Genomic DNA, 25989 nt, shown 5'->3' with positions numbered 1-25989 from the left:
TTCAAATCAAATTTTATTTAAAATAAGAGTAAAACCCCTCTAAGTAGTGAAGAGTCAAAGCTCTGTAATGAAACGCTTGATTTTCCTGTGGATCTGTGGGCACATGAGAGAACTGTAGTCCCCGGGCAGGGAAGGAGGAGGCATCGTGCATCTCCACCTCATTTTAAGTCTTGCTTCCCGAAACCTCACCTCCAGTGCTCTGAATTAAGCAGACGTAGGGGCAGGGCAGTGGGGCAAAGAGGTGCTGTGTGGAACAGGATCCCGTGGAAATAAAAGTTCCCAGGCACAGCGTGTGGCATGAGTTGGGCACTTGGCCCCATCAGAGGTGAGATGGCTGACTTCTACAGGAAGCTTGACTGTGTGGCTCTGTATATCTTTGCCTCAGTTCCTTTTGCATTTTCTGAAACCCGATTATAGAGATACAGGAAGGGGTTTTTAGAAGGCTGAGGAAGGGATTACAGGCAGGGGACGCTGGATGCAGGCTCTGCTTTCTCTCTCCCCTGATGCACATATGGCCTGAATGGCCCCTACTTTGAATGGTGGCACAGAAGTCCCTGATGTCTCGCAATACTCCTTGTGACAGGAAGCAGATGGGCTGCTAGTGGGGTCCTCTGGGATCCTCTGGTTAGTGAGGATAGTGCTGTAATGTCAATATGGAAACCACTAGATTCTGTTGAGACCTTGCTTGGGGAAGACCGCGGATAGCCCTCTTAACACACAGACACACACACACAACTATGGAAAGATAGGCCGCCTCCACTGAGCCGTGTTCTTCCTCTGTGCAAGGCCACCTCTCTTCCCATCAGTGGCTGTATTTTGGCTAATTAAATCAGTGTGTGTAAGAGGGTGGCTTCCCTTTCATCTGTAACCTCTCTGAAACATTGTCTTTGTGGCATTGTCATAACCTTGATTGGGGGAATAGGATTGGATATAATCAGAGCATGCCCTGGGACATAGTCATAGACTGTTTATGCTAAACATTTCCACATACGTTATTCTCAATATTCAATACAGCTTTGTGGGGTTGGAGATACTATAATCGTTGTTGTTGTGATGATTGTTACTATTATCAATGTTAGCTAAGCTTATTGATCTCCTCCCCATCCAGGCACATTGCTACATGCTTTATACTCACTACCTAATTGAATGCCCACGCACTCTTGCTAGGTATATATAATTACCCCATTTCACCGGGTCTTGGAGAGTTTGGTGAATTACTTGGCATCACAGAGCTAAGTGTGGTAGAACTCGGATTCGAACTTGGTCAGGCCTGATTTCTCTGCCTGTGGTTCCTCGCCGAAGAGGGGGAGACGCGTTGATCCCAAGAAGGTCGGTGCTTGTTCCCTTCTTTGTCACTCACGTGCCTGAGGATTTGTTTCCTTGAGGAACTGAGTTATGCATTAGGGCTGGGCAGAGTACACTTGCAAGGTTAACTTTTCCTCTTATCTTTTACTCTTAGAACTACTTATTTATTTAAAAAAAAAAATTATGCCCATGGTAAAATTTTAAATAACACAGAAAAATCTAAGGGACAAGTCTCTTCCCTTTAAACATCCATTAAACATCAGTACTGCTACCAAAAGATAATCTGTTGTATGTTCTTCCAGGAAATAAAATGCCTACGCTAGCTGTAAATTCATTCATGTATATTATATATTCACGTATCATATATCTATTTCATGAAATTAGAACTCTGCTAATTAATTTTTTCCTGATTGAAAAATAACGTTATTTTGACAGATTTCACAATCGTAGTTACACATACACAAATAAGGAGTAAGTACTTCTGAGTTTTGGAAGCAATCACTGGTGTGTCTCCTTTCTTCTTTTTTAAAATTCAAATATATTTATCTATACTTCTTAAAATTGCTGTCACACTGTAGTCTGATTTTTTTTCCTAACATATTTTGGCCATCTTTTCATATTAGTAAGTATTCTTTGGCAGTACCATTTTAGTGACTCTACATTATGCCTTCATAACTTATTAAATGAATCCCTTCTTGCTGGGCACAGATGCTGTTTTCAATTTTTCACAGTCACCAGCAGTGCTGCTGATTTACCTGGGCCAAGGGAGGCTTTTAAATGTAAATTGATCATTCTTCTTCAGAAAGGTTGTTCCCATTTATACTCTTTTTTCAGCCTTGTCAGAGGGGCTCTTTTTCCACACTTTCACCTTCACTGTGTCTTTATCATTTTCTAATGATTTGTATTACTTGCTGAATGAGCATGCATTTGATTGATAACCGAGTACACTTGTCCCAGTATTCTTCTCAACTTTAAAAGTATGTTAAACAAAAACTTATAACGTTTCACATAAAAACCTTTAAAGTTCTCAGGCTAATCTGAAATGTAGCGTGTACAAGTTGCGGTTTTTGCTGTGCTTAATCCTTATTAAAGCACTAATCACTAGGGTGCCAAAACTGCTATAAGGAGAGCACGTAGAAAATATAAGGGATCAATAGTTGGTACTTAGGAAATAAATGAAATGACTTGTTGTTTGTTTGTTTGTTTGTTTTAAACCCACCTTGGGGCCGAAAGAAAGACTTAAAATGAGTTAGGTTGTGAGTTTCTCAGCATTTCATAGCTTATATATTGAAACAGTTAACTTGCATTCAAAAGCTACAGACATGCATGTAAATTATTTTTTTAGTAACTTGAATTTTCACTGGGGGGAAAAACCTCTCAGAAGATACAAGGATGTGAATGAGAGGCCCTGCTTTTAAGAAACTCAAAGTTTGATGTGAGAAGCACATGAAGAAGCAAAGATTCTGTGCTAGATCCCTGCTTCCCACAGTGGGAGATAAGTGTGATCGACCCGGAGTGATCAGGGGGCACTTCCTGGAAGAGGTTACCATGACCTTCATTTTGGTTTGACACTGCAATAGCACAGGGACTTAATTTTGTGATTAGAATATTGATAGTATTCTGTGAAGAGGGCAGTGCTCATGTTGTAAACTTTCCTTGCGTCAGTATCCAATCATCATTAAATAATTTTTTTAAAACTAGTGATTATTTATTTATTTGTTTTTTAAAGGTAGATTTATTTGTTTATTTATTTTTGGCTGCATTGGGTCTTAGTTGTGGCATGTGGGATCTTTGTTGAGGCACGCGGGCTCTTCGTTGCGGTGCGTGGGCTTCTCTCTAGTTGTGGCGTGCAAGTTTTCTCTCTCTAGTTGTGGTGTGCAAGCTCAGTAGTTGTGGTGCGTGGGCTTAGTTGCCCCACGGCACATGGGGTCTTAGCTCCCCGACCAGGGATCGAACCCGCATCCCCTGAATTAGAAGGCAGATTCTTTACCACTGGACCACGAGGGAAGTTCCAGTAAATACTTCTAGATGATCGTAGTTAGTGGTTCTTAGATTTTTGGATTTCAGGATCCCCTAAACTTTTTCAAAAGAAAACAAAAAGGAGGACACCAACTTAAGTTTGCCAAGTGTTGGGGATTTTTTTCCTAAAAAGGACACTAATAAAAAACATAACAACAAAATCAACAAATGTTACAACATGCCTCCATCAATAATCAACACTACTTTATAAAAGAAAGGGTATTTTAACACGGAACACCAACTCCAAAAGACAGTCATTTCATTGTATTTTATGAACTGTTTTTCAGAATAACTTTAGGCTTACATAGAAGTTGCAAAAATGCACAGAGGGTTTACCTACCTTCCCCTAATTTTAACAGTTTACCTAACCATAATATAATTATCAAAACCAGGAAATTGGCATTAGTTTTTAATATTTACTATACCAGCTTAATCACACTTTACGAGTTTTCCATCACTGTCTTCTTTTTAGAGCAGGATTTGGTCCACGATCCCATCTTATCTTTAATTCTGTCTTCTTGGTCGCCTCTAGTCTTTGACAGTTCTTCATTCCTTCCCTGTCCTTCCTGATCTTGAGACTTTGGTGCATCTGATTTTTTTTTTTTTTTTTTTTTTTATGATTAGATTGAGTTAAAGCAGATTTTTGGCAAGAGCATCCTAGAAATGATGTTGTGTCCTTCTTAGTGAAGCAGGTCAGGTGGTGCATGATGTTGGTACGTCTTTCACTGGTGATGTTAATGGTGAAGTCACTTTGATCATTTGGTGAAGGTGATGCCTGCTGAGTTTCTCCAGCATCAGTTTGTTACTGATTTTTTCTTCGTACTGCATAAATACTTGGGGGGAGATGCTTTGAGATTATGCTGGCATTCTCTTTCTCCTTAAACATTCACACACTGACTTTCAACATCCATGAGTACATCTTGCGTATAGCAGTTATTACAGTGGTGGCGTTTGCCTAATGGTGATTTTGTATTTCTTGCCTTGGTTTCTGCATTGATTAATTGGAGTTCTTCTGAAAGAAGAGCGATCCTGTCTTCCCCATTTGTTGATTGATTGAATTATTTTATTTACATTAGTATAGATTCACAGGTATGTATTTTATTCTATAGTTTATAGTCCAGTAATATCATCATTTATTTTGTTACTCAAATTGTTGCAGCTTTGGCTGGACCGTCTTCTTCAGGACCTTCTTCTGGTTGGCTTCTGTGATGGACTGCCATTTTGATGGAGTGAATTTCCCCTTTTCACTGTCTGCCTCCTTGCTCCCCACCTTTGATTTCATGTCACCATAGGCTACTGAGAACAGAGCCCTGCTCTTTGGGACATACTGGCCTAGTGAACAGAAGGGAATTCATGGAAGCGTGCTCAGTGCTGAATCTGTGTCCTGTTCCCCTGCCACCCCCTGCCCTTTAGAAACAATAAGAGAAGACATGAGGAAGTGGTGATGGGATGTGAATTAGGATAAAGGAAAAATAAACTGTCATGGTATTGTGGGAAAGGCAGGTATTTCTTTTAGGATTGGAAAGGGCTTTGTCGGGGGGTGGGTTTCCAGGGAGCAGCCCGAGCTTAAAACTAATAGACACGGTTCATCCGTAACTTCCTACGTGCAGGCGGGTGCTGGGCCCTCTAGGGTACAAGCGTAATCTTGTCTAACCCTCCCACAGTGAAGGAGATATTAACATTATGGTTCCAGGGATGGGAAGAGTGACGTTCCAGGGTTCCAAGAGGTCAAAACACATTGAAGAGGTGGTTGAGTCAGGACTGAATCTTGTTCCCTGGGCCCCAGGGACTGTCACTGTGTACTTCTCACCACTGCCTCCTTCTCACTCCTCCCGCAGTGAGTTCCAGGGGTAGGAGAGAAGAGCCCCTGCCTGCCCTCTGATGACAGGGTCATCCCCACCCACTCCCCACCACAGCAGTCTGTTCTATCCATTATCAGGAAGAAAGAATCACCTCTCTGTGTAGTCATAAATGGGATTGTTTGTGTATGTGCGCGTGCGCGTGTGTGTGTGTGATTCTTCACCCTTCTGTGTAATCTGTGCATTTGAATATATTTATGTGTTCCTGTCATATCTTTCCAAAAGTTTGCTTTTAGAGTGTGTTAGTGTGGGGAGTTGTGACTTGCAGTGATTTCATGAGAAATCTGCATCCCAGAAGAGAAGAAAATATTCCTCTTTCTACCGAATCTGCTTGGCCACCAGCGTGTGTTTTCTTCTGCCCACCCTCCTGTATTTACCATCCCTCAACCTGTCAGACAGAGGGTTGGTCTCTGGGAGAGATCTTGGCAATACCAGGAGCTCTAAAACCTCTAGCTCACAGCTGGGAGGATGGAGGCTCCTTGGGGAGCAGGAGCCTGCCCAGGGTCACAGAAGGAGTTAAGGGTGGGGACCGACTGAGAAGCAGGGCAGTGGACTCCAGGCTGCCATTCTGTCGTCTTGCCTTGGAGCTCCCTCAAGAATGCCTGCCAACGTTCGACTGGCCAAGTGTATGAAAGGAATTCTTCAGGATGGTCTCTTAATAATAAATGCTTACATTTTCTCTTGGCCCCAGGCCAAATCCCGCCCCCGCCCCAATCTTGTTTTCAAGGTTGAACATTCCTTCGAGTTAGTGACCTTGCCCTGCTTGGCCTGTGGATGTCGCTCTCCATCCATAAGCCTCCTTTCCAGGGACCATGTTTGCAGCAAAGACTATAATTTTATTTTGGGTTTGGAGATACTGATTACATTTTAGCTTCTGGTATATTTTCTTACCTGTCACAGACATTAAATTTATTTTAATAGTTACTCTACCCTCCTGATAGCCAGTAAAGGGGGAATTGGATATTGTCTATCAATTGGCTAGTCTGTGAACTAAGGCTGTATCTAATTACAAGGCGTTGTATCGGTGCTGATTTATTAACCATTTACTGTGCTTGGGAGAAGGTAGCGTTTTTAGTAGCACTGTTCAGCCTGGATGTAGCTTTCCAGGAGGGCAGGGTGCCCGGAATATCACTGATCTTACAGTTATTACTTTGTGTCATATATAATCTTGTTTTTTCCCTGCAACAAATAAATCTTTGGGACTCCCTGGAAAAAAAAAAAAAAGAAAGAAAAAAAACATTTGTGGTTACAGTATAATAAAAATAAACCGTTTGTCGTGACTGCAGCTGACATTTATCAGCCTGTTTGTGGGTGCTCTCTCTCTCTCTATAATACAGAACATAATTTGTCACTTTGTAAATACATTCCAGTCTAAATCCCTGCCAGCATCTGTTAGTGTTTGAAGGATTAATGTGCTACCCTGTGTATGTCTGCGCTTGCAGGGAACAGTGTAGCATATGATTATGGATCTTGGGAGAACAGGAGAATGGGGTATTTTCTCTGCTTTTTCCTACGCATGTGGTCTTTCTGGCCTTTTCCTGATTTCTCATCCTTTTCCTGTTCTGCTTAGGTACTTGGAATTTCATCATTTGCAGGGATTCTGTTAGTCCCCAATATTCCTTCTCCCTTTCATAGAAAGGGTCATAGTGATCGTAGTTTACAGGCACTATGGGTGACCAGGGGCAGATAATCCGGGGTTGGTTAGACTGGGATTCAAATCCTCCCTTCATCTGATTTACTCGACCTCAAGTTGTTCAATTTCCATTTACTCACTTGCAAAATGAAGATGCGAATACCTACCTCTTAAAGGCACGGAGGGTGAAGAAGGGAATCTTAGGTGGATGCAAGGCACTCAGCCGAGTGCCCGGCCCAGAGTAACTGGTGGGGCTGCCCCACCTTCCGTCACTGTCGGCCTGATGGCTCTTCTTGACGTGGTCCATGACCCTCGAAGTGTCCACTGGAGGATCCCAGGGCCATGAGCCAGCTGGCGGTTACGATTCTCTTTTGGTTTTCATTTTTCTTGTTAGTGGGGTTCGTATTTGTTTGGAAATATTTATATCCCTGTAAATCAGGTGCTTGGCGGGTTCTTGCCCGAGAGAACATTCTGCCAGTAAGAAACTGTGGTTCTCAGTAAGGCTTGGTACTGACTCCTAGCAAGATTGAGGGATTTAAATCCCTCACCATTGGCAAAATGATTCACATACCTGCTGAAAGGGCCATCCTTGCCCCCCCCAGCAGAAGGCATGAACTCATCCCGAATCATGATAATGTGAGCTGTAATTCTTACTACTTTAGGGAATGGCTGTAGTCTCTCATTCACCCTTTATCTAGTGCTGTCATCTGGATTGGAAAAATCCCAGGACATGGAAGAAATGGCCTCATTAGTAACTCTCCTATGAGCAGTCTCTATTTCATGTTTTCATTGCTTTGGTATTTTGTGTGTACTACTGCCTATCGCACCCAAATGGTTCCCCCCACCCAAACTCTGCGTCTACATCTGCACCTCTCCTCTGCAAAAAAAAAAAAAAAACAAAGTGTATAGTTCTGTTTTCATTAAGAGAAGTGGTGTTTTGTTGTTGTTTTGTTTTTGTTTTTCTGCACTATAAATGCATACGAACAAGACAGAAATATCATGTTCACATACCCAGTGGACAAGATGGGGCTTCTGATTTGATGCTTGTTGTTAGGATTCTGGAGAGAATCTTTAGCAGATCTGGGAACATGCCTTTGAGCCCAACGAAAAAAAGTCTGTCCTTTGCACCCTAAATGCCCAAGGATTGGTATACTTGGAAAATGTCTAGAAACCTATATTTCAATTTTTCGACAGGTTTTTATGAACTTCTTGAGTGGCCAAAGTATTTTTCAAAAAGGTCCTGGGCTTCCCTGGTGGCACAGTGGTTAAGAATCCACCTGCCAATGCAGGGGACACAGGTTCGAGCCCTCGTTCCAGGAAGCTCCCACATGCTGCAGAGCAACTAAGCCCACACACCACAACTACTGAGCCTGCGCTCTAGAGCCTGTGAGCCACAACTACTGAGCCTATGTGCCACAACTACTGAAGCCTGAGTGCCTAGAGCCCGTGCTCCGGAACAAGAGAAGCCACTGCAATGAAAAACCTGTGCACTGCAGCAAAGAGTAGCCCCCGCTCTCCGCAACTAGAGAAAGCCCGCGCGCAGCAACGATGACCCAACACAGCCAAAAATAAATTAAATTAAAAACAAAACAAAACAAAACAAAAAACCTGTGTTCAAGCAGATGTGGAATTGCAGGAACCATTTAGTGCTGATACTTACAAAGTGTAATACTCCCAAAATTCAGATTATTTAATAGGAGATTATTTTCAATGAACAGTGTTAACAGATACTCACCACTCAGTCCATTGTACACACTGCTTGGGACTCTTTATGCTGTGTGTTAGCTGTATCTTTATCTGATGGCCTGTGTGATCAGACAACACATACTTTAAGGCACGGTATGATGTTCTTCTTTCTCCTACATTCAGTGGAATCTGCAGCTAATATTAAGTACAGGAATGTCAGACTTAAGGAAACACAGCCATCTTTCTTGACTCTTGTCCTAATACAGGTTTCATCAAACTTATGCCCTGCTAGGAGGAAATGCAGCCCAACACCTGTTTTTGTAAATAAAATTTTATTGCAAATGGCCATGGCCATTCCTTTCCATTATCTATGGCGGCATTTGCTTCCATGCTGCAAAAGTTGAGTAGTTTGTATGGCTTGCAAAACCTAAAATACTTATTATCTGGTCCATTTGAGAAAAAGTTTGCTGACTTTCTAAAGGACTCATGGCCTTTTGGAAAGAAAAGTCTGTTTCACCAAATTAGAATGAGCAGGTGGTTAGATTAGTATCTTATTTCCACACATATGGAAACATTTCAAATTACACATGACTTAGTTATCAAACTTGGCTCTTTCAGAGCCTGGGGGATGGGGTGAGGGGAGAGGTGGAAGTCAGCTGTTTGTTTTTTTTTTTAAATCATAAAGTTAAAATTTTAATGGTCAACATAAAAGAAAGAAGTGTAAAGGCTTTGGGTTCATGGAAAGAACAACATTCTTGGGAGTGAAGTACTTTTGGACCCCACCATAATCTCCTGGATTTAGGGGTAATTTCAGGGTTGGAAAGAAAGTTCTGGCCCAAAAACAATAATACTGTCTTGTAAGGAGAAATGGCTTATCAGTGTGGAGGAAAAACTGAAATCCCCGTTCTGCCAGGTACTAATTATATGATTTTCGAGCAGATTTTTTTGGATGCTTTCTCAGCCTTTGTTTTGTTTCTAAAGTACAGGTAATTAGGTCTACTTTGTAAGGGCTCAGCAGGGTAGAATGTGGCAAAGTCCATAATCTGCCCTTGCCTGAATAGTATCAGCCAGAGAGTAAGACCTCAAAAATATTTAATTAACTGTGAGTGTTTGCCTCTTGGACTGGAGTTTGTAAATGTATACAGGGACAGGAAGGCTGAAGGTCCCAGATGTGTGATGAGAGGTGACATTTAGATTAACTAGAAAATGTGACCCTCAGCCATAACACCCCCAAATCCTTCTGGTGGTTGCCCTGCAGACCTTGTACCCCCAGAAAGGAGTGCAGCCTCATAAAGACTGCTTTCCTTGAGGAAAAAAGGACCAAATGGACCTGGTCCTCTCTTTACAGAGATGAAAGCTCTGGCCACCCCGTCCCACCGTAATCAGCAGAAGCTCTGCCTGTAGAGAACATCTGCATCATCGAGCCAGAGGGAGAAGGAAAGATGCTGTTTATAAATATTTATTTTTATTTTTATTTTCTTAAACTTTGGGTTTATTCATTTATTTATTTTTGGCTGTGTTGGGTCTTCGTTTCTGCGCGAGGGCTTTCTCTAGTTGCGGCAAGCGGGGGCCACTCTTCATCGCGGTGCGCGGGCCTCTCACTATCGTGGCCTCTCTTGTTGCGGAGCACAGGCTCCAGACGCGCAGGCTCAGTAATTGTGGCTCACGGGCCTAGCCGCTCCGCGGCATGTGGGATCCTCCCGGACCAGGGCTCGAACCCGTGTCCCCTGCATTGGCAGGCAGATTCTCAACCACTGCGCCACCAGGGAAGCCCTGTTTATAAATATTGAAGCGACAGGAAGAACGGGCACTAAGGCCGAGCTGCTTTCACATGCATGCCGTTCCAAAACGGCTTCTAATGGACATGTATAAAGTGGTGTCCCCCGCGCAGCCCCTCTCCCCCCGACTCTAACACTGTCTGCGCTGCTCTTCTGAAAACAGGCAGTCTGTAACTTAGCTGGCTTTTAATAGAATTACCTGACGTGATTCGTTCGTCCCTTTTGGCTACAAGAGAGTAGACCACAGAGCAAGTTGGATATGAATGTGGCCACCTGCATGCTTTGGGCACTGAAGGGACAGGGACGTCCATTCCCTGCTTTGGATCTGCGTGTCCGAGTTGGCCTCACTCTGCCCCTCCTTACGGACCACTCTTTCCTCCTGTTAGGACTTTGTTTCCAGAAGCAGTCCTCGTGAAGCTGTCAGAAAAGCCCTGGAAACCTCACAGGACAGGCATGCCTGACTCTTTTCTTTTTCTGAATCTTTCTCAATCTCAGTCTGTCTGTCTGTCTGTCTGTCTACCTCTGTCTCTCTTTCTTTGTACTCCATAGTGACTACCAGGCCACTGTCTGGAATAAAGGGCTTGGGTGGTAAGTTGTATCATTAATCTGATACATGCTACTGGCCTGAATTCTTTGCATTAATTCAGAAGTTGAAATGGGCTATTGTCTCTCAAAGACGTCTTCAAGCTTATTTTCTGCTGTTTGGGCTCCAGAATCAATTGGATTTTGCAACTCTAAAATGACCCAGATCTCGTTTCTGCTTGCCGACAGTATGATTCTCCTTCCCTGGTAAAAGGTAGCATGGAGCAGTCAACCGCACTGACACTTGAAGTTGTGAGAGAGAACAGTTTTACCAAGTGATTTCCAGTGTATGACACAGATCCACATCGGGTGCCCCCGACTGACAGGGGGCTGTGGCCCATTTAGTGAATAAAGTATCGAAGCTCCTTTCATCTAGTGGCCTTACTGTCTCCGAGGAAATCATTATAATCTACATCCATCATGTGGAAGGAGAAAGAATGTAGGGAACCCATTTCACATGAAGAGTAGCCCAGGAGCGTCACACTCTTCTACTCACAGGCCATTGGTGGAAAACTAGAGGCCCCGCCCCCACCACACTGCAGGCTGGGAATTGTAGTTCCTGCCTGATCAGTCTCTTCTCAGCACAGCCGCATACTGTGGACCAGGGAGGACTGGTTTGAGAGGTGCTGGTTCTCTCTATCCACACTATTTATACACCGTAGAGGTGATTCTTAAATTCTAGTTGGTTTCTGCCTTTAACGTGTGAACTTAAGTCCATTTTTATTTATTGTGATTATGTATATACCTGTACTAATTTATGAATTTAGTTTTGTGTTTCCTCTCTACCAAGTGTCCAAGTGTTTTCCTTTATTATTAATTTTTAATTCTTTTTTGTATATTATTTTTGCATTTATCCAGTTTCTTTATATCCAGTGTACCCCATGCATCTTTTTTTTTTTTTTTTTAATCCTGCTACTGCTGGTTTGGAAGCTAAACTAACTTACTTTATTCTTCTTCTTCCTCCTCCCTCCCCTCCCCTCCCCTCCCCTCCCCTCCCCTCCCCTCCCCTCCCCCTCCCCTCCCCCTCCCCTCCCCTCCTCTCCCCTCCTCTCCCCCTCCCCTCCCCTCCTGTCCTAGTCCTCTCCCTCCCCTTCCTCCCCTTTTCTTTTCCCTCCCTCTCTTCTGATATTTTTCTTTCTTCTGGAAATTTTCACGTACATATCTAAATTTTCTCTTACTTAGTATAAAACGGTTTACTGTCTCTATCATTTTAACCAGCAAAACCAGGCCATACATGATTTAATGGCTCGATGAAATCCCTGCCCCGCCCCCCCCAAAAAAAAACCTCTTTGTTATTGTTGTTTCAATTCTGTCTTCAATTACTTTTTAAGAGTAATTTATTTGGTCTTGTAGCTAATGTAAAAGGTGCACAACATTTGGGGATAACTTGACTGTGACTTGTGTGTGTGTGTGTGTGTATTATGTTGAGTTCTCAGCTTTCCTTCCTTTCTGGGTGTTTTCGTTGGAACTTATTAGAGGCTTCTTAGGCGATGCCACTTAAGCAGGAAACCTCATTTCTCTTGGAAGCACATATACTCTTAATCTTTTCTAGTTTATCTGTTGAATATCCTGCTTGGCTTCTGCAGAACCTCTGAAAGATTTCTCTCTTTCAGTTCATCCATAAATTAAAAATAACTGTCGTGGTCAGTCCCCAAGCGTGATGATACTATTACATGTTTACTGCATGCTCTGCATACCAGGCTCACATCTGTCATCATGCGGTGCGGCCAATTTCTGAGAGGCAGGCCCTCAGCCAGCCATTCTGATGCACCAGGAGGAAAGCCTGAATTTCTAAATGGCTTATGGGAAATCACTGTTGCCAACATCACTAACATGCTTTTACTTCTACTTACAAATTTGTCCCAAGTTTGGTGGTGTGTTATATATTCATTCATTCATTTTATAAATTGAAGCCTGTCTTGAAAACCTACTCTGTGCCACTCACTTTGTACCAGGAATCAGAGACAGAGATATAAGACTGTGCATTTTAATTTACTTTAACTGTCAGTGTGAATTATTGGTTGTTTTGGTTTTCTTTCATAGTCTCCTGCAGTGTTCTTGGGAATAGAAATTGATATAACCTTTTAGGAGGACACCCAGTAAAAATCTATCAAAGTTTAAAATGTAGATATCTCTTGACCTGGTAGTGCTACTTCCAGGAACTTATCCTCTAGGGAAAAAAAAATCATTTATTGCGAAACATAGGTATTGCAGCATTGCTTTTAGTAACAAAAACCTTGAAACTACGTAAAATAATATTAATTACAACAACAGCAGTAGTTAACACTTAGAGCATCTCTGTTTAAGGTGCTTTCCATGGTTATTATCTCATTGAATTCTCACAGTAATCCCCAGGACGAGGTTCTGCTATTATTTCTATTTTTACGGATAAGGAAGGTCAGGCATCGGGAATTTAAGTAAAACGTTCACAAAGCTAGTGAAGGGTGTGGAGGAGTGCTGAGGAATCTAAAGGGGCTCAGTTTTTAATAAATTCTTGAACAGCCCTACAATGGGCTAAACCTACGGGTTGGAAAGAATGTGGGTGGAGTCTATTTAGACGTATTCAATTATGTGTTAACTGGGAAAAACCAGATTATATAATAACCCATGAAGTACCATACTATGTTTGTAGAAATGTATTATGGCCCAGTGTTTTTATATGTGCAGAAAATGTACTCTGGAAGGACTTGCATCACTGTCACTCTGTTTATCTTGGGGCAGCGGGATTCCGGAGATATTTTCACTTGATACATTATCCACTTCTGTATTATTTATACTTTCATTAGTGAGCCAGTTTTATTTTTATAAATAAGGATAAATTTAAGTCGCTGAAGCCCACTTAAGTGAATCACGGTTCCTCTCGCTAAACTCACACATGCACCCTCGGCGCCGTTGCCATCTGGGGGCAGTTGTAGGATGTTTAGCAGAATCCCTGGCCTCTACCCACTAGGTACCAGTAGCCCCCCACCCCCCAACCAATTGTGACTACCAGAAATGTCTCCAGACCTTGCCGGATGTCCCCTGGGGGTGGCATGTCCCTGGGTGAGAACCCCTGAGGCAGACACTGGTTAGTGTATGTTCCTCTCCATCCTAAGGGTCGTAATGAAGATCGTCTCTCTCCATCTGAGCATCTTTCAGACTTCCCAGGTCCTTCATGTGGAATTCAGAAGCCTTTCAACCGGAGCAGACAAATCTTGTTTGTTTCTCTCTAGTCAATTTAACTAACCACCATTGACCTGTCACCAGATAATCAACAGGTCCCGCATCTCTGTGTTTTAAGCTATACACCGTTCTGAATCTCGGGGGGGTGGGGATCACTGATTTTTCTTTTATCAGCAACTTCTCCAAAGAAGGGGCTTCCAGTGCCCCTTCCTTAACAAGTTTCATTAAGGAACCCACCTATTAAATATTCAGAATATATAGACTGTTCCTGTTGAGGATCTAATTATACAGTAAATTAGCTGATGTCCAGTCTGTTGCCTTTAAAGCACATCGTTGATGTTTCCAATACTTACGTAAGATATAGGGCCTGTTTATTAAGAGTCTTCAACTGTGTATAAAACTAGAACAGTCAAAAGTAATGGTGTCTACTGAAGGACTCTTTATCATATGAATTTACCTTTAGTCATCTATTATTTACTTCAGCTATTTTATATGCCATTATAATAAATAATATGACAGAGAAAGCTTTTACGCTTCGACTTATCGTACTAGTCTTTACTTGCCTGCAATCCTTCAGGAAAATGTAACCATGCCTTACCTATAGTTAATGTGAATCATCACTTACATTAGAATGAAAAATTCACTATGAAAAAAAGGCTCTTTCTTCAATAGCAAGGCATAAATGCCCGATCATGTTGACTGCCAAACTCCCGTGCCATTTGCTGTCCTTCCTTACACTGTTTTTAAGCTGCAAAGTGAATACATCGCATAGAGGGAAGTTGGAAGGTTTTCGAATATTTTCACTCTCTTGTTAGTTTCTGGCAAGATAAGCATTTTTTTATCCAGAGTGCAAAATATTGCCTATTACCGTCTAAGCATTTTTAATAGTTTTGCTTTACGTGGTGCGTTAACTCATACACCAAATTAAATGAGCTGTTATCCGGTGCAGTTTCTCCTTGAATCAGCCTCACAGTTACCTGTAGATATTGATACAGTTATTTTGCAAATTGAGTTCCAGCAACCCAAGGCAGAAATTCTGACCTGTATATAATGAAGAAAGTGTTGTCATGATTTTCTTATTAGGGATGTTTACAAATTTAGTGGGGAGGGCAGAGTTGAAGGGCACTTGTGAGGGCTCAGGAGTGAAGGTTGCTGCCTGATGGTTGATATGAAAGTCAGGAATGACGAAATCAGCCCCTCTCCTTCAAGGCTGTAAGAAAAAATCCAGGGGTTTGCTAAGGATCATTTTTGGTTTGGTTCCCTATTTCGAAATTGGACTCTTCCCTAAGAGCATTTTCCTTGTTAAAGGCACAGTGGTATACAGATTGGTACAGGTGTGTAGAGCTGTAAAAGAGACTCTTTAAACTCTGCTTTCTCCTTGGGGAGAAATGCTTTTTTCAGAAAGAGCATTTATCAGTACGTCCTTTTAATTTTTAGGCTTGTCCAAGATTGGGCAAACTCCCCATCAGACTCGCTCACGAGGCTGGTTTGGGTTATTCTCCTGAGAGGTACAAGAGCTGAAAGGAGATGCAACTCTCTATCTACTCCTGTGTTTCCCAGCAAAAATGCCACCACCCATGGCCACCATTAACATCACTTAAAAGATACTGGAGAAATTAGCGTTGTGAAGTCCCGCATAGAATGTTGGTGAATTATGAAACCAGTGTAGTTGGGTCTGTATTGTAGTTCAGTGAATACTGTCATGTCAATAACATGCTCAGCACCAGTGTCTCCTGCTGTTGTAAATGTGACAACTCCTATTTAAGGTTTCAGAACGTAAAGTCAGGACCAAGTGTATGTAAAGTGGAAGGGTGAGAGGCATCAGCATAATGCAGTTAGGGCCCATTGGATTAGAATTTGCAGGATGCCATTAACAATAAGCTCTGAACGTAGATTATTGCCTTGGTTACATTTTCTCTTTCAGCACTAGGCTTCTCTTGTAAATTTGAACTGTATGAGATAAATATGATGTAAAATAGACACGAACAAGAATACATAGAGGGTGTTAATTTCTTCATAGCGTCTCAGTGTCATCTGTTGAAGAATATGAGGACAGGGCTTCAGCGCGGTGTGGTACTCCAGTGAAGACACGAGCACTGGAACCACCCCAGCCAGTTGGGAACCTGGATCTGTGTCTGACTAGGCTGTGCCACTTAAACCATACCAGCCTCTGTCTTCTAGTCTGTGAAATGGGGGAAATGATAGATACTTCAAAAGACTTTTCCCTATGACTCTTTAATGAAAAATAAATGCCAAGCATGTCATAGATGCTCATTATTCTTTTGGCTCTGGTTATCCATAAATATATGTACGTGAGAGCTTTTTTTCAGGGAAACTCTGAAGCAAACTCTTCTCTAAGTGTAAGAGAGGGTAGGCGCACACCCATCAAATTCACCTAGATTGGCATCTTCACGGTCCATTGTCAGTCTCACCCCTGTGGTTCCATAGGGTGAGTCCCCATCCGCTAAAAGAGAATTTCCTCTGGGTGTGTTGGAGGCTGGGCTCCCTGCTCCCATTCATTCATCTGGGTTTCTCTATCCTTCCATCTCCAACAGTTGTTACCGTGTGCTCTTCTTTTTGACCAGCTCACAGGTGGCGCTTGTATCGTAACAGGAGGAAGAGCTGATCTTACCTTCCGCTAGGCTAGGATTGAGCAGGAAGAGTGCAGTGGGGATGCTTTGGTCCAGCTGAGTGGAGGAAACAGGACTCCTGGACTAGATGAGAGTATTTTGAAGTGTGCCCACCTGAGTTCACTGTGAGGTCCCATCACACACAACAGCTTGGTTCCCAGACCAGCTACTTCTGGTTCATTACGGGATAGTGGAGAAAAGTCATTGATACACGCTAGCTAATTCATAGTCAGTTTACAATTAATAATGGTTTTTAAGGAATAATCTGTTTTTTAAATATGCTTGGTCACTTGAAATTATTTATATACAGCTTTCCAAAGGCCTATTACCATTAGATGTTACCTTTTTTGTTCTTCCATTGATGGTAAGCGGATTATGGGTGTGAGATATTTCCTCTTACGTGGTGTTACAATGATGGGGAATAAAAGAAAAGAAGTAAAGGAGATGGGAGCTTTGGAATATATGTTTACCTTTAGAGGCAGAGTTAGTGAATGAATGAGTGAATGAGTTCAGTCTTGTAAATGTTGTCTCTCTTATTGTGGACCAGGAGCAGGACAGCATGCTGCCTCTGTACGAGGCTATTCCAGATCTGGTGGTTTCCCCTGGGATTGGCCTTGGTGTGAGGGCCTCTGCGGGGTGTGAGGACAGGTGGGCCATGTGGGCATGTGGCGTATACAGTAGGGATTAAAATCATGGCTTGGTGTGAATTGTGGTTCTGCCAGTTATTACCTGCGTGAAGATGTGCAGTCACTTTATGAACTTCATTTTCTCCATCCGTGAAACGGGCGGGTGATAATAACTGCCCGCAGAGGGTTACTGTAGGGAAAGAGGGTACTGTGGGGCGAGGGCTCATATGGCCAAGGTTCTCAGATTGCTGCCATTGGCCAGTTGGGCCCCGTTCACCTCTCTCAGTGAAGAGTGAAGCAGTTCAGTGCAGATGGTGATGATGATGATGGTGGTGATGATGGTGATGAAGATTGTGGTGATGTTGACAGCAATGCTAAAGACAACAACAAAAACAGTCACAGTAATACTGTTCCTTGGTAACAGTTATAGAATACTTCTCAGGTGTCAGGCGCTATTCTAAGGATTTTACATATATCACCTCATTTCCTGATAAAGCAGGTGCTCTTATTTCCATTTTACAGAAGAGAAAACTGATTGTGCAAGAAGTAACTTGCCCAGTTGGTAAGTGCTAGAAGTGGGATTTAGACCCAGGAGGTCCAACTTGAGTCCATGGCCTTCACCATGGTCTTAACACCTTTCAGCTTCAGAACACTTACTGAGTTTGGAAACTGGGGTACCCTGACCTCTGGGGGATGCAGTGAGCCTCCTTCCTCCTGCTCTGGGGTCATGTGTCATCCATCCTCCATCACAGAGCTGCCGTTCATACTTTGAGCTACTTAAGGTAAATTTGTGAAATAGAGAAGGGAGACTGCAATTGCTAATATGCTTTATGATTGAAAAGCAAACAGTGGACATCACATTTTAGCAGTGGCCTTACAAATAATTATTATTATTTATGTGCCCCATGTCTTATATACATCATACCTAATCTTTACCCTAATCATGCGAGGCAAATGCACATTTTGGCGTGGGTGCTAAGGCCCAGAGCAGTCACACAGCTCCCCTGAAGTCACACCGTCAGCACTGTGGTCATGCTGGTCTGTGGCTCCGGGTCAGCCCGACTCTGCCGTCTCCTGTGGATGACAACATCTTCCCACTTCTCCCTTTAAATACCGCACAGTCCCTATATGGTTCCTTTGGTTTCAGGCAGTATCACATCTGAGTCATACTTGGCTAATTTATAGTCGTAAAATGGTATGAGAGATCCCTGTTGCGTAACAACAGCAAGAACCCCTTCGATTCTGCATGTGCAGACTCCTGAATCACTAAGCCAGGTTTTCTGAACTTAATAAAGAACAAACCGAGAAGACTTGGTCTATTGAGAGTGTCGGTGGACTGTTCTGCCACCAAGCATCCCCTGACTTCCAGGGAAATGGAAGAAGAATGTGTGGGTTGCTTCATTACTGTGTCTTTCTGGCTGAGCCTGGGGTGTTGGGAGCAGGTGGGCTTCTCAACTACTTAGACGTTGCCTGATGCTTCGTGTGTGGAATGCCACCTGTGCAGTTCTCTTTTAAAACGTTGGGTACCAGCATCTGTATATATAATTTAAAATAAATTTACATTCCTATTTTGCCTGAGATGATAAATTTGTGTACTGGTGTGATTAAAGAAAAGGGTGAGGATTTGGGGAAGGGTTGAGAGAGGCATTTTATAGCATTTTAAGATTCAAAGTTCTAGTAAGAAGTTGTTTCTGTTAACCAAAGCTAACTGGATGGACGGTTGGCTGGCTGGCTGGATAGATGGATAGATAGAGAGGAAGGGAAGAGGGGAGGCACCTATGGAAAGCTAACAATTAATATTGGGGTGGTGGGATTATAGATGCTTTTTTTGTCCATGTTCATATGTCATTTCTAAATTTTTCTGTCATTAATGGAAAGTATGAAGGAGGAAGTGGCCTGAAATGAGCCTAGAGAGGCGGATGGGGCAAAATCATGGACTGAGTGTTAGTCGTTACCATTATTCATTGTGTATATGTTTGCATTTCTGTTCTTGCTGGGCATAGGGAGGGTTGCACCTTTTCGAAGCTAAGCACAGCCACAACACTTGCTCTGCCAACAAAACGTGAGCACAAGTGACACGTGTCACCACTGGGTGGAAGCCTGTGACATTCCACGTGCACCTCGTCACATTCTCTTCCGCACACTGTAGAGGCTGGTGATGTTGCAGAGGGTGGAGGCTCCACCTGATGGGGCCCCTGGCCAGCAGCAATAAACAGGACCCCACTGGCATGAGATGGGCCTGAAGCGTGAGCAAGTAGTAATCCTCTGTTGTCTTAAGACATTGAGGTTTGGGGGCTGTTCCTTACTGAAGCTCATCCTGATGAATACAGAGGCACTTGTGTGAGCCACACTAAGGAATTAGGAGCATATCTTGTTGGCCATTCCAAGCTACAAAAGCGTTTTAAGCTAGGACTTTGTATATGGGCGTCTGTTGCCAATCCAGAGAGCACACTCTGGCCAAACAGGCCTGAACTTTTCACGTCCTGAGCGGCATATGCTGATTTAACATCTTAATAAAAAACCCAGCGGTTCTTTAGTGGTGATGGAATAGTTCTGTATCTTGAATCTGTGCATGTGATAAAATGTCGTAGAATTATACACACAGATATTCCAAGTATAAGGAACTGAGTGCATCCCGGAACTGGTGAAATCCAAGTAATGTCTGCGGTCTAATAAATTACACTGTGACAGTGTCAATTTTCTAATTTGGTAATGTGCTATATACTTGGATACGATGCCCCCTTGGGCGGATGCTAGGAGACGGGTACGTGGGCACTCTCACTACTATTTTTGCCACTTCTTGTGAGTCTGTAATTCGTTCCAAATTAAAGTTAACGACAACAACAGCAGCAAAAGTGAGTTATGCCAAGAAAGTGAACCTGTGGTGAGTCCCAGGTTCTTAGTCAGACTCAGCGGGAAAGCTCACATTGGCAGATGGGGCCTCTTGCTTTCACCTAGCAATCGGCAGTTTATCCCTCAGAAATGCTTTCTGTTTGCAGTGCATCAGCCCCTGCCTTCTCATTTAGAGCACGTCCCACGATAAACATTTCTATCACGTTAAGTTTGTCAGCCAATCAGAAGAGCAAACGCCCCAACACACACACACATCAACGCATACACACACCTTAATTCTAAAAGCTGTGTTGTTCCTTCACTGGACTTAACTGCATTGCACACACAGTTTCTCTGCGTTTCTCAGGGTCAGTAGCAGAAACAGGAGACCTGATACCGAGGGCAGGAGAGTTACCTGAGTAATTGCTTGTGGACTCGAACCACCGTCCCCAGGAGCCTAGTAACACGCAGCCTGTGGATTCGTCTGTTGAACTACTTGATGGCTTGTGACCCCTTGTTCCCCCTGGATGTGTATGGTCTGATTTTGTTCTTATTGGTAGTGGCAGCCCTGTGCTTTATCTTCAAGTGAAGGGGGAGGACCAAAAGACAGCTTACCACGTGTAAGCTGCACATTTAGAAGAATGTACTGGCCCACTTGGCTGCGCCATCAGGTTCATTGGAAATATTGCTTTGGGGGTCACCATCTGGGAATGTTCTCCCTGTTTCATGGGGGAAGAATGAACATCCATTTTCCTAACATGTAGCCAGCATATCCCTTGGGGTTTCCGTCGGGGGCTCGGCTGAGAGGAGCAATGTCTTTACCACCCCTTCCTCAATAGGTTAGATAGTTGACTTTCCTCTTGTGATCCATTCAAAGTTCTGTAAGATTCTGTGTTGGTGGTGAGTGTCATGCTCTGTGCCGGGAGAGGCTGGGGCCGGAGCAGGCGGGATGAGGGTGAAAGGCCACCTTATTCGCTAACTCTGAACATCAGATTGGGTAGTTGAGCATTTAGGAGGTATAAGAATCTATGGGGAAGAAAAGTTAGCCATTAGCAGACTTCCCACTCAGAAGAGATTTTAGCCACAGATAAATATCCGTCATGCAGACAGAAAGCAGGTGGGGTTTTGCTCCCCATCTGGAGACCCAAGCGCTCTGCATGGGGTACAGTATCACTCAGGTGCATCCTCTTCTCCCCGGGGGCAGTTTCCCTCCCTCTAGGATGAGGGGCGTGGCCTTGCCTTACCTGGACCCTCCAGGTGCAATATTTCCCTAACAGAACCCATATGTTGGCACTTCCCCTTTTCCTGCATCAGGGTCAACACTTCTCCTTCTTCCAAAATCTGCAGGTTTGAGCATCTGCCGCTGTTACCTGAGGAATTTAAATCTTTTTGGCCAACTTGCCTTTGCCACTGATAAGCTCTTGGGGTTTGGGGAGGTCACTGAATCCCTCTCTATGCCCTTTCCCTAAAACTGGGCTCTGTTGATAGGCAGGACCTGGATCCTCCAAGAGCCAACAGCGATCTGGTCCGATGTGGTCTTCGGGGGGCACCGTTGCTTGTCATCAACGTCGTTTCATCCACCTTGCTGCGCTGTAGCCCACCCGAACCACGGTTTACTACACGGTGGCCTCAGGGGAAGAATTTGTCACCACGGGCATCTTATCTCCTCCTCGTTAAACTGATGAAATACTTTCTCTCTTCAAGGCTGGATGTTAGATGCTTTACACTTAATCTCACAACTCTGAGAGTAGATAATATTCACATTTACAGATGAGGGAACTGAGGCTCAGAAAGGTTACATGGCCCAAAGTCAGTGTGCTTTCCTGCTGCCTCTGCCTGATATTCATTGTTCGAGGCCTGGGACTTGGGTCGGAGCCCAGGACCTAGGCGGCAGAGGTGAAGTGCCGTAGACACACGACGCTTCTCAGCACAGTTTGCGTCCATTCGGGTGGAGGACGTCCCCAGCGGTGCCGTTTGCATCCCCCTTCATAATATTCGAGTATCGTGTTAGTCTCCGTAGTCTTACTTTAACCTCGCAGTCTAGACAAGAATTCCCAAGCTCACCGTTCGTTTTATGCGGATCTGCTTACCTGAACAGGCAGGTGGCCTGGCAGTCTGTCCTTCAGCGGAGGGACGTCTAAGAAGTGATAGCATTTCAGCTCACCCTCCAAGGTCCAGCCGGACTCAAAAATTGGGCGAGCTCTGTAAATACAAGGCAGCCCTGATCTTTCTAGAAGTGTGCTAGGAGGCCCTGCAGTGGACCAGGGTGGCTTCAGATCCTGACCCCTGCAATCCTTTTGGTGTCTCTCCAGGAGGGCACTTGGGCTCCAGCCAGTGTCAGACTGACTTGAGGTCTTGCCGTCCACACTTCTTAGCTCTGCAATCTCTTATAAGATGCCTCATTGTAAAACAGGCAAACTACAAACCTATCCTTCAGTTGTCCTGAGGATGAAACGAGATGATGCCTGTAAGTGCCCATCCACCATCGGCTCAGCGTAGACATTAATGGCCTCATTAATAGCATCATTACTGCCATCCATATGTGCCCTGCCCATCTATAGGGTTCACAGGGTTACTAAACCAGGGGGGTGTTGAGCAGTCAGGCTCCGTTGATAGAAACGAGTTTTGCCTGCGTTTGTACTTTCTGTGCATGAATTGTCTCTCATTTTTCATGCAGACTTGGTGGAATCATTTCAGAACCGGAGGGCAGCTTTTGAGATTAACATGTGGTCTCCAGAGTTCTTGCAGGAGCCAGGCTTTGTCCTGGTGTTGCCCTATCATTACAGTTTTTTTAGGAGGCACATTGAGAGGAGCTATGTGAGCCCGAGGACCCTTAGGACCCTGTTTTGTGCGCTGAGTCAAACAGCACAACCCCCCGGCATGGAGTTTCAGCAGAGTCCCAGCCTCCCATCCTCCCTCAACTTGGCAGTAAAACGCCCCGTTCTTCCATTCGTTCCGATGATTTATATTCTCTCTGGGCGTCTAATATTAAACAGGGGAATTCCGACATGTTCCATAACACATTTACTGTAACTTGATACCATGAACTAAACTTGCTGTTATTTATCATTTCTTTTTATTTTCTCTTGTTCCAGCATAAAGCCAAGGTAGAAGCAATGACCCTGGACCTCGCTCTGCTCCACAGCGTGCAGCATTTTGCTCAAGCGTTCAAGGCCAAGAATTTGTGAGTGTTCCAGTGGAGGGTTATAGATCATAATATCTTGCTATTGTAATGTCTTTATCAGATGAACACAATGGGGAGGCCGGAAGGCTATTGTGTTGTCTTGGCGTCCAGACGGGAGGCTCATTTATATTGGCCCAGTGAAGGTGTACCGTATTTTCTTGACTCTGAGTCACCCTCATTTTGAGACGCATCATCAATCTCATAACAGCCTCCCAGATAAAAAGGAAAAGACGGTACCAAGCAGCAGTAAAAGTGGCTCATAAAAGCCACCCGATTGTAAGCTGCATCCTGATTACAGATATTTTTGCAGTGCCTCCCAGAATCGAGGAAAAGTGTATTTTAATTGCACTCAGAAACGAGTAAGGTCGGCTCTCCAGTCCTGCAAGGGGGCTGAACGTCAGAGCACGGCAAGAAGGTTCTACTGTGTCGCAAACCTGCGGTGATTTTACGTGGTGCGTGAATGTGGTTCCAAAAGCGTGGACTCACATCATGAGAAACTTCCTCCTTTTTATTCCCTCTTCTTTCTCAGACTTGCAAAATGCCTGAAGGTGGAAGCCTTCGCTAGGGACCGGCAGATTTTTTTGCCATCACATGCCAACATCTTTCTAACAGGGAGAGCGGCCCTCAGAGCCAGAGCTGAGGAAAGCAGTGGTGGTTAGCTTCATTTTCATTACAATATTTTGTTTCCAAGTGTTTATTTTTACAGTTCCCTCATATTATTTAGGGCAAGCAATACTGGTTTCTCGTTTAACACAGTGGTTTAAATTTCTTTAACAAATAACTTCATTTAATTTTTCTTTTGCAGTGAGTTGATTTAAACACAGGGATTAAGTTAATAATGGTCCAGGAGGTGCCAAGGATAAAACAGTTCCAAAAGGGGCACCGAGTGGCTGAATTTGGAGAACGCTGATAAAATGACAAACTGCCTGGGGGTTCGCCTCTGTCGGGGTCGTTGGTTTTATAGTTCTCCACGCAGACGATGGGTGTAAGGGGAGGTATCGTATCTTAAACCAGATATTCAGGTGGTACGATGTCGATCTGACCCCTCAGTGCTGTCCAGTAGCCAGGTCTTCTCATTTCTCCCTTAGTCTTTCACTCTGTTGTTTGAGACTGTTGAAAGGCCTGTTCTCTAAAGCCCTTTCTGGAGCAAGCCCGTAGCCTGAGTCCTTGAGGTTGAAATGTGAACTCAGAGCCTGTAGTGGGAGCTGCACCATCCCCTTAGGTGCCGGCCCTGCGCTCCTAGGAACAGTTGGGTACCGTCCCCCATGCAGCCAGCAGACCTAGGCGAGCCCTACTGCGTGCGCTCTCGGCAGCGTTTGGTAGCTGCGAGCCCGTGACAGTGCCCTCCGAGAACCTCTCGTCAGGATAGAGCAGCAGCTCTTAAGACATTTGCTCTTTTATCCCTTCCTGATTCATTTATCCGCTTGTTCATCCACTTAACACGCATTTAACGCGTGCCTCCAAAGCCCCAGGCTCTCTTCTCGGCTCTGGGAAGAGAGTGGTGGCCGGCGGAAGCCCAGTTGACCTCACACGAGCCATTGTCTCAGTGGCCAGCCAGCAGGCAGTGTTTTCCTGCTAGTGACTGACTCTCCTCAACCTCATATTTCTGTGGTTGTTTGGGAGCGAATAATAATAACCAGGGCCGCAGTAGCAGTAATAGCTCATTTATTGAGTGCCTATTATGAGCCCCATACCCAGAACCCTTTGCGTGCTTTCTGATTTAATCCTCAAAGCAACCCTCGGGGTGGGCGCTGTCATTATGTCTCTCACACAGATGAGGAAACTGAGACCAGGGAGGGTGAGTTATCTGAAGGCATGTGGCCAGGGAGCAGAGGGGCTGAGATCCCGTGCAGTCGGGCATGCCTGGGCCCCCCTCCTCAGCCAGCACGCTGCACTGTCTGTCGTTCTTCATGTGCCAGAAACCGAGATCAGAGAGAGTGAGTGACTTTCACAGGGTCACTTGGCAAGCTGGTGGCAGATGTAGGATTTTCATCCGTTGTGACTCTCCGCTTTCTCCTTGACACCATGCTGCGCTAGTGGGAGCTGAGATGCACTGCCTCTTCAAGCTTCCTGCAGTCCTGGTGTCAGACCACACTGGAAGGGAACCATTTAGCCGAGGAGAGCCAACTGTTACATAATAGGACTATCTTCCAAGTCTTAACGGGACCATTAGTTTTTAACCGTTAAGTAATTCAGAAATCATCAAATCCAACTGCCTTCTGTAATCAACAAGCCCAAACTTTTGGAGAAAAGCTAGCAGCCATTTTGCCCTAATTCTAGATTTTAGCAAACGACTCTGAATTTTTGTACTCCTAGGTTCAGAAACAAAGGCGATTTTCCTCTTAGCCAACCCTGTACCACAAACCTCCTTTTATCCGTCTCTCGAGAGTCCAGCATTTTTCATGGGCTTAGAGAAATAGCGTGGTAGTGAAAATACGCATAAAAGACGCGAGCGACTTTCCTTTTGAAACACTGCCAAGGTGAAATCTCTCCTGGATAGGCAGCTGACAGTTCAGTCCTTACAGGTCTGTAGATTCTGAGAACTGTCAGAGGTGAGTTTAAGTGCTGGTGACTGAGCTGCCAAAAAAAAAAAACACGTGTCACTCTTTGCTCATCATCCCCTCCCATCTTTCGGCATCAAAATTTCCTTGTGTGTAAAACATAATGACGAACGAAAGAAAGGCTGCCAGTTC

General features: G+C 44.1%; 1 protein-coding gene across 2 annotated transcripts in view; it reads left to right on the top strand.

Moving 5' to 3' along the window:
• The window catches only part of WWOX (WW domain containing oxidoreductase), a 965623-nt gene that overhangs the window by 225247 nt on the left and 714387 nt on the right, over positions 1-25989 (top strand). For both annotated transcript variants that reach the window (XM_082366371.1, XM_082366372.1), the window contains exon 6: positions 23208-23296. In XM_082366371.1, the coding sequence (XP_082222497.1) occupies positions 23208-23296 (89 nt within the window). The remainder of the gene's footprint in view (positions 1-23207; positions 23297-25989) is intronic.

This window comes from Balaenoptera borealis (assembly GCF_965194805.1).
Source record: "Balaenoptera borealis genome assembly, chromosome: 19".
NCBI classification, from domain to species: domain Eukaryota; kingdom Metazoa; phylum Chordata; class Mammalia; order Artiodactyla; family Balaenopteridae; genus Balaenoptera; species Balaenoptera borealis.
This window is presented reverse-complemented; position numbering and strand designations above follow the sequence as displayed.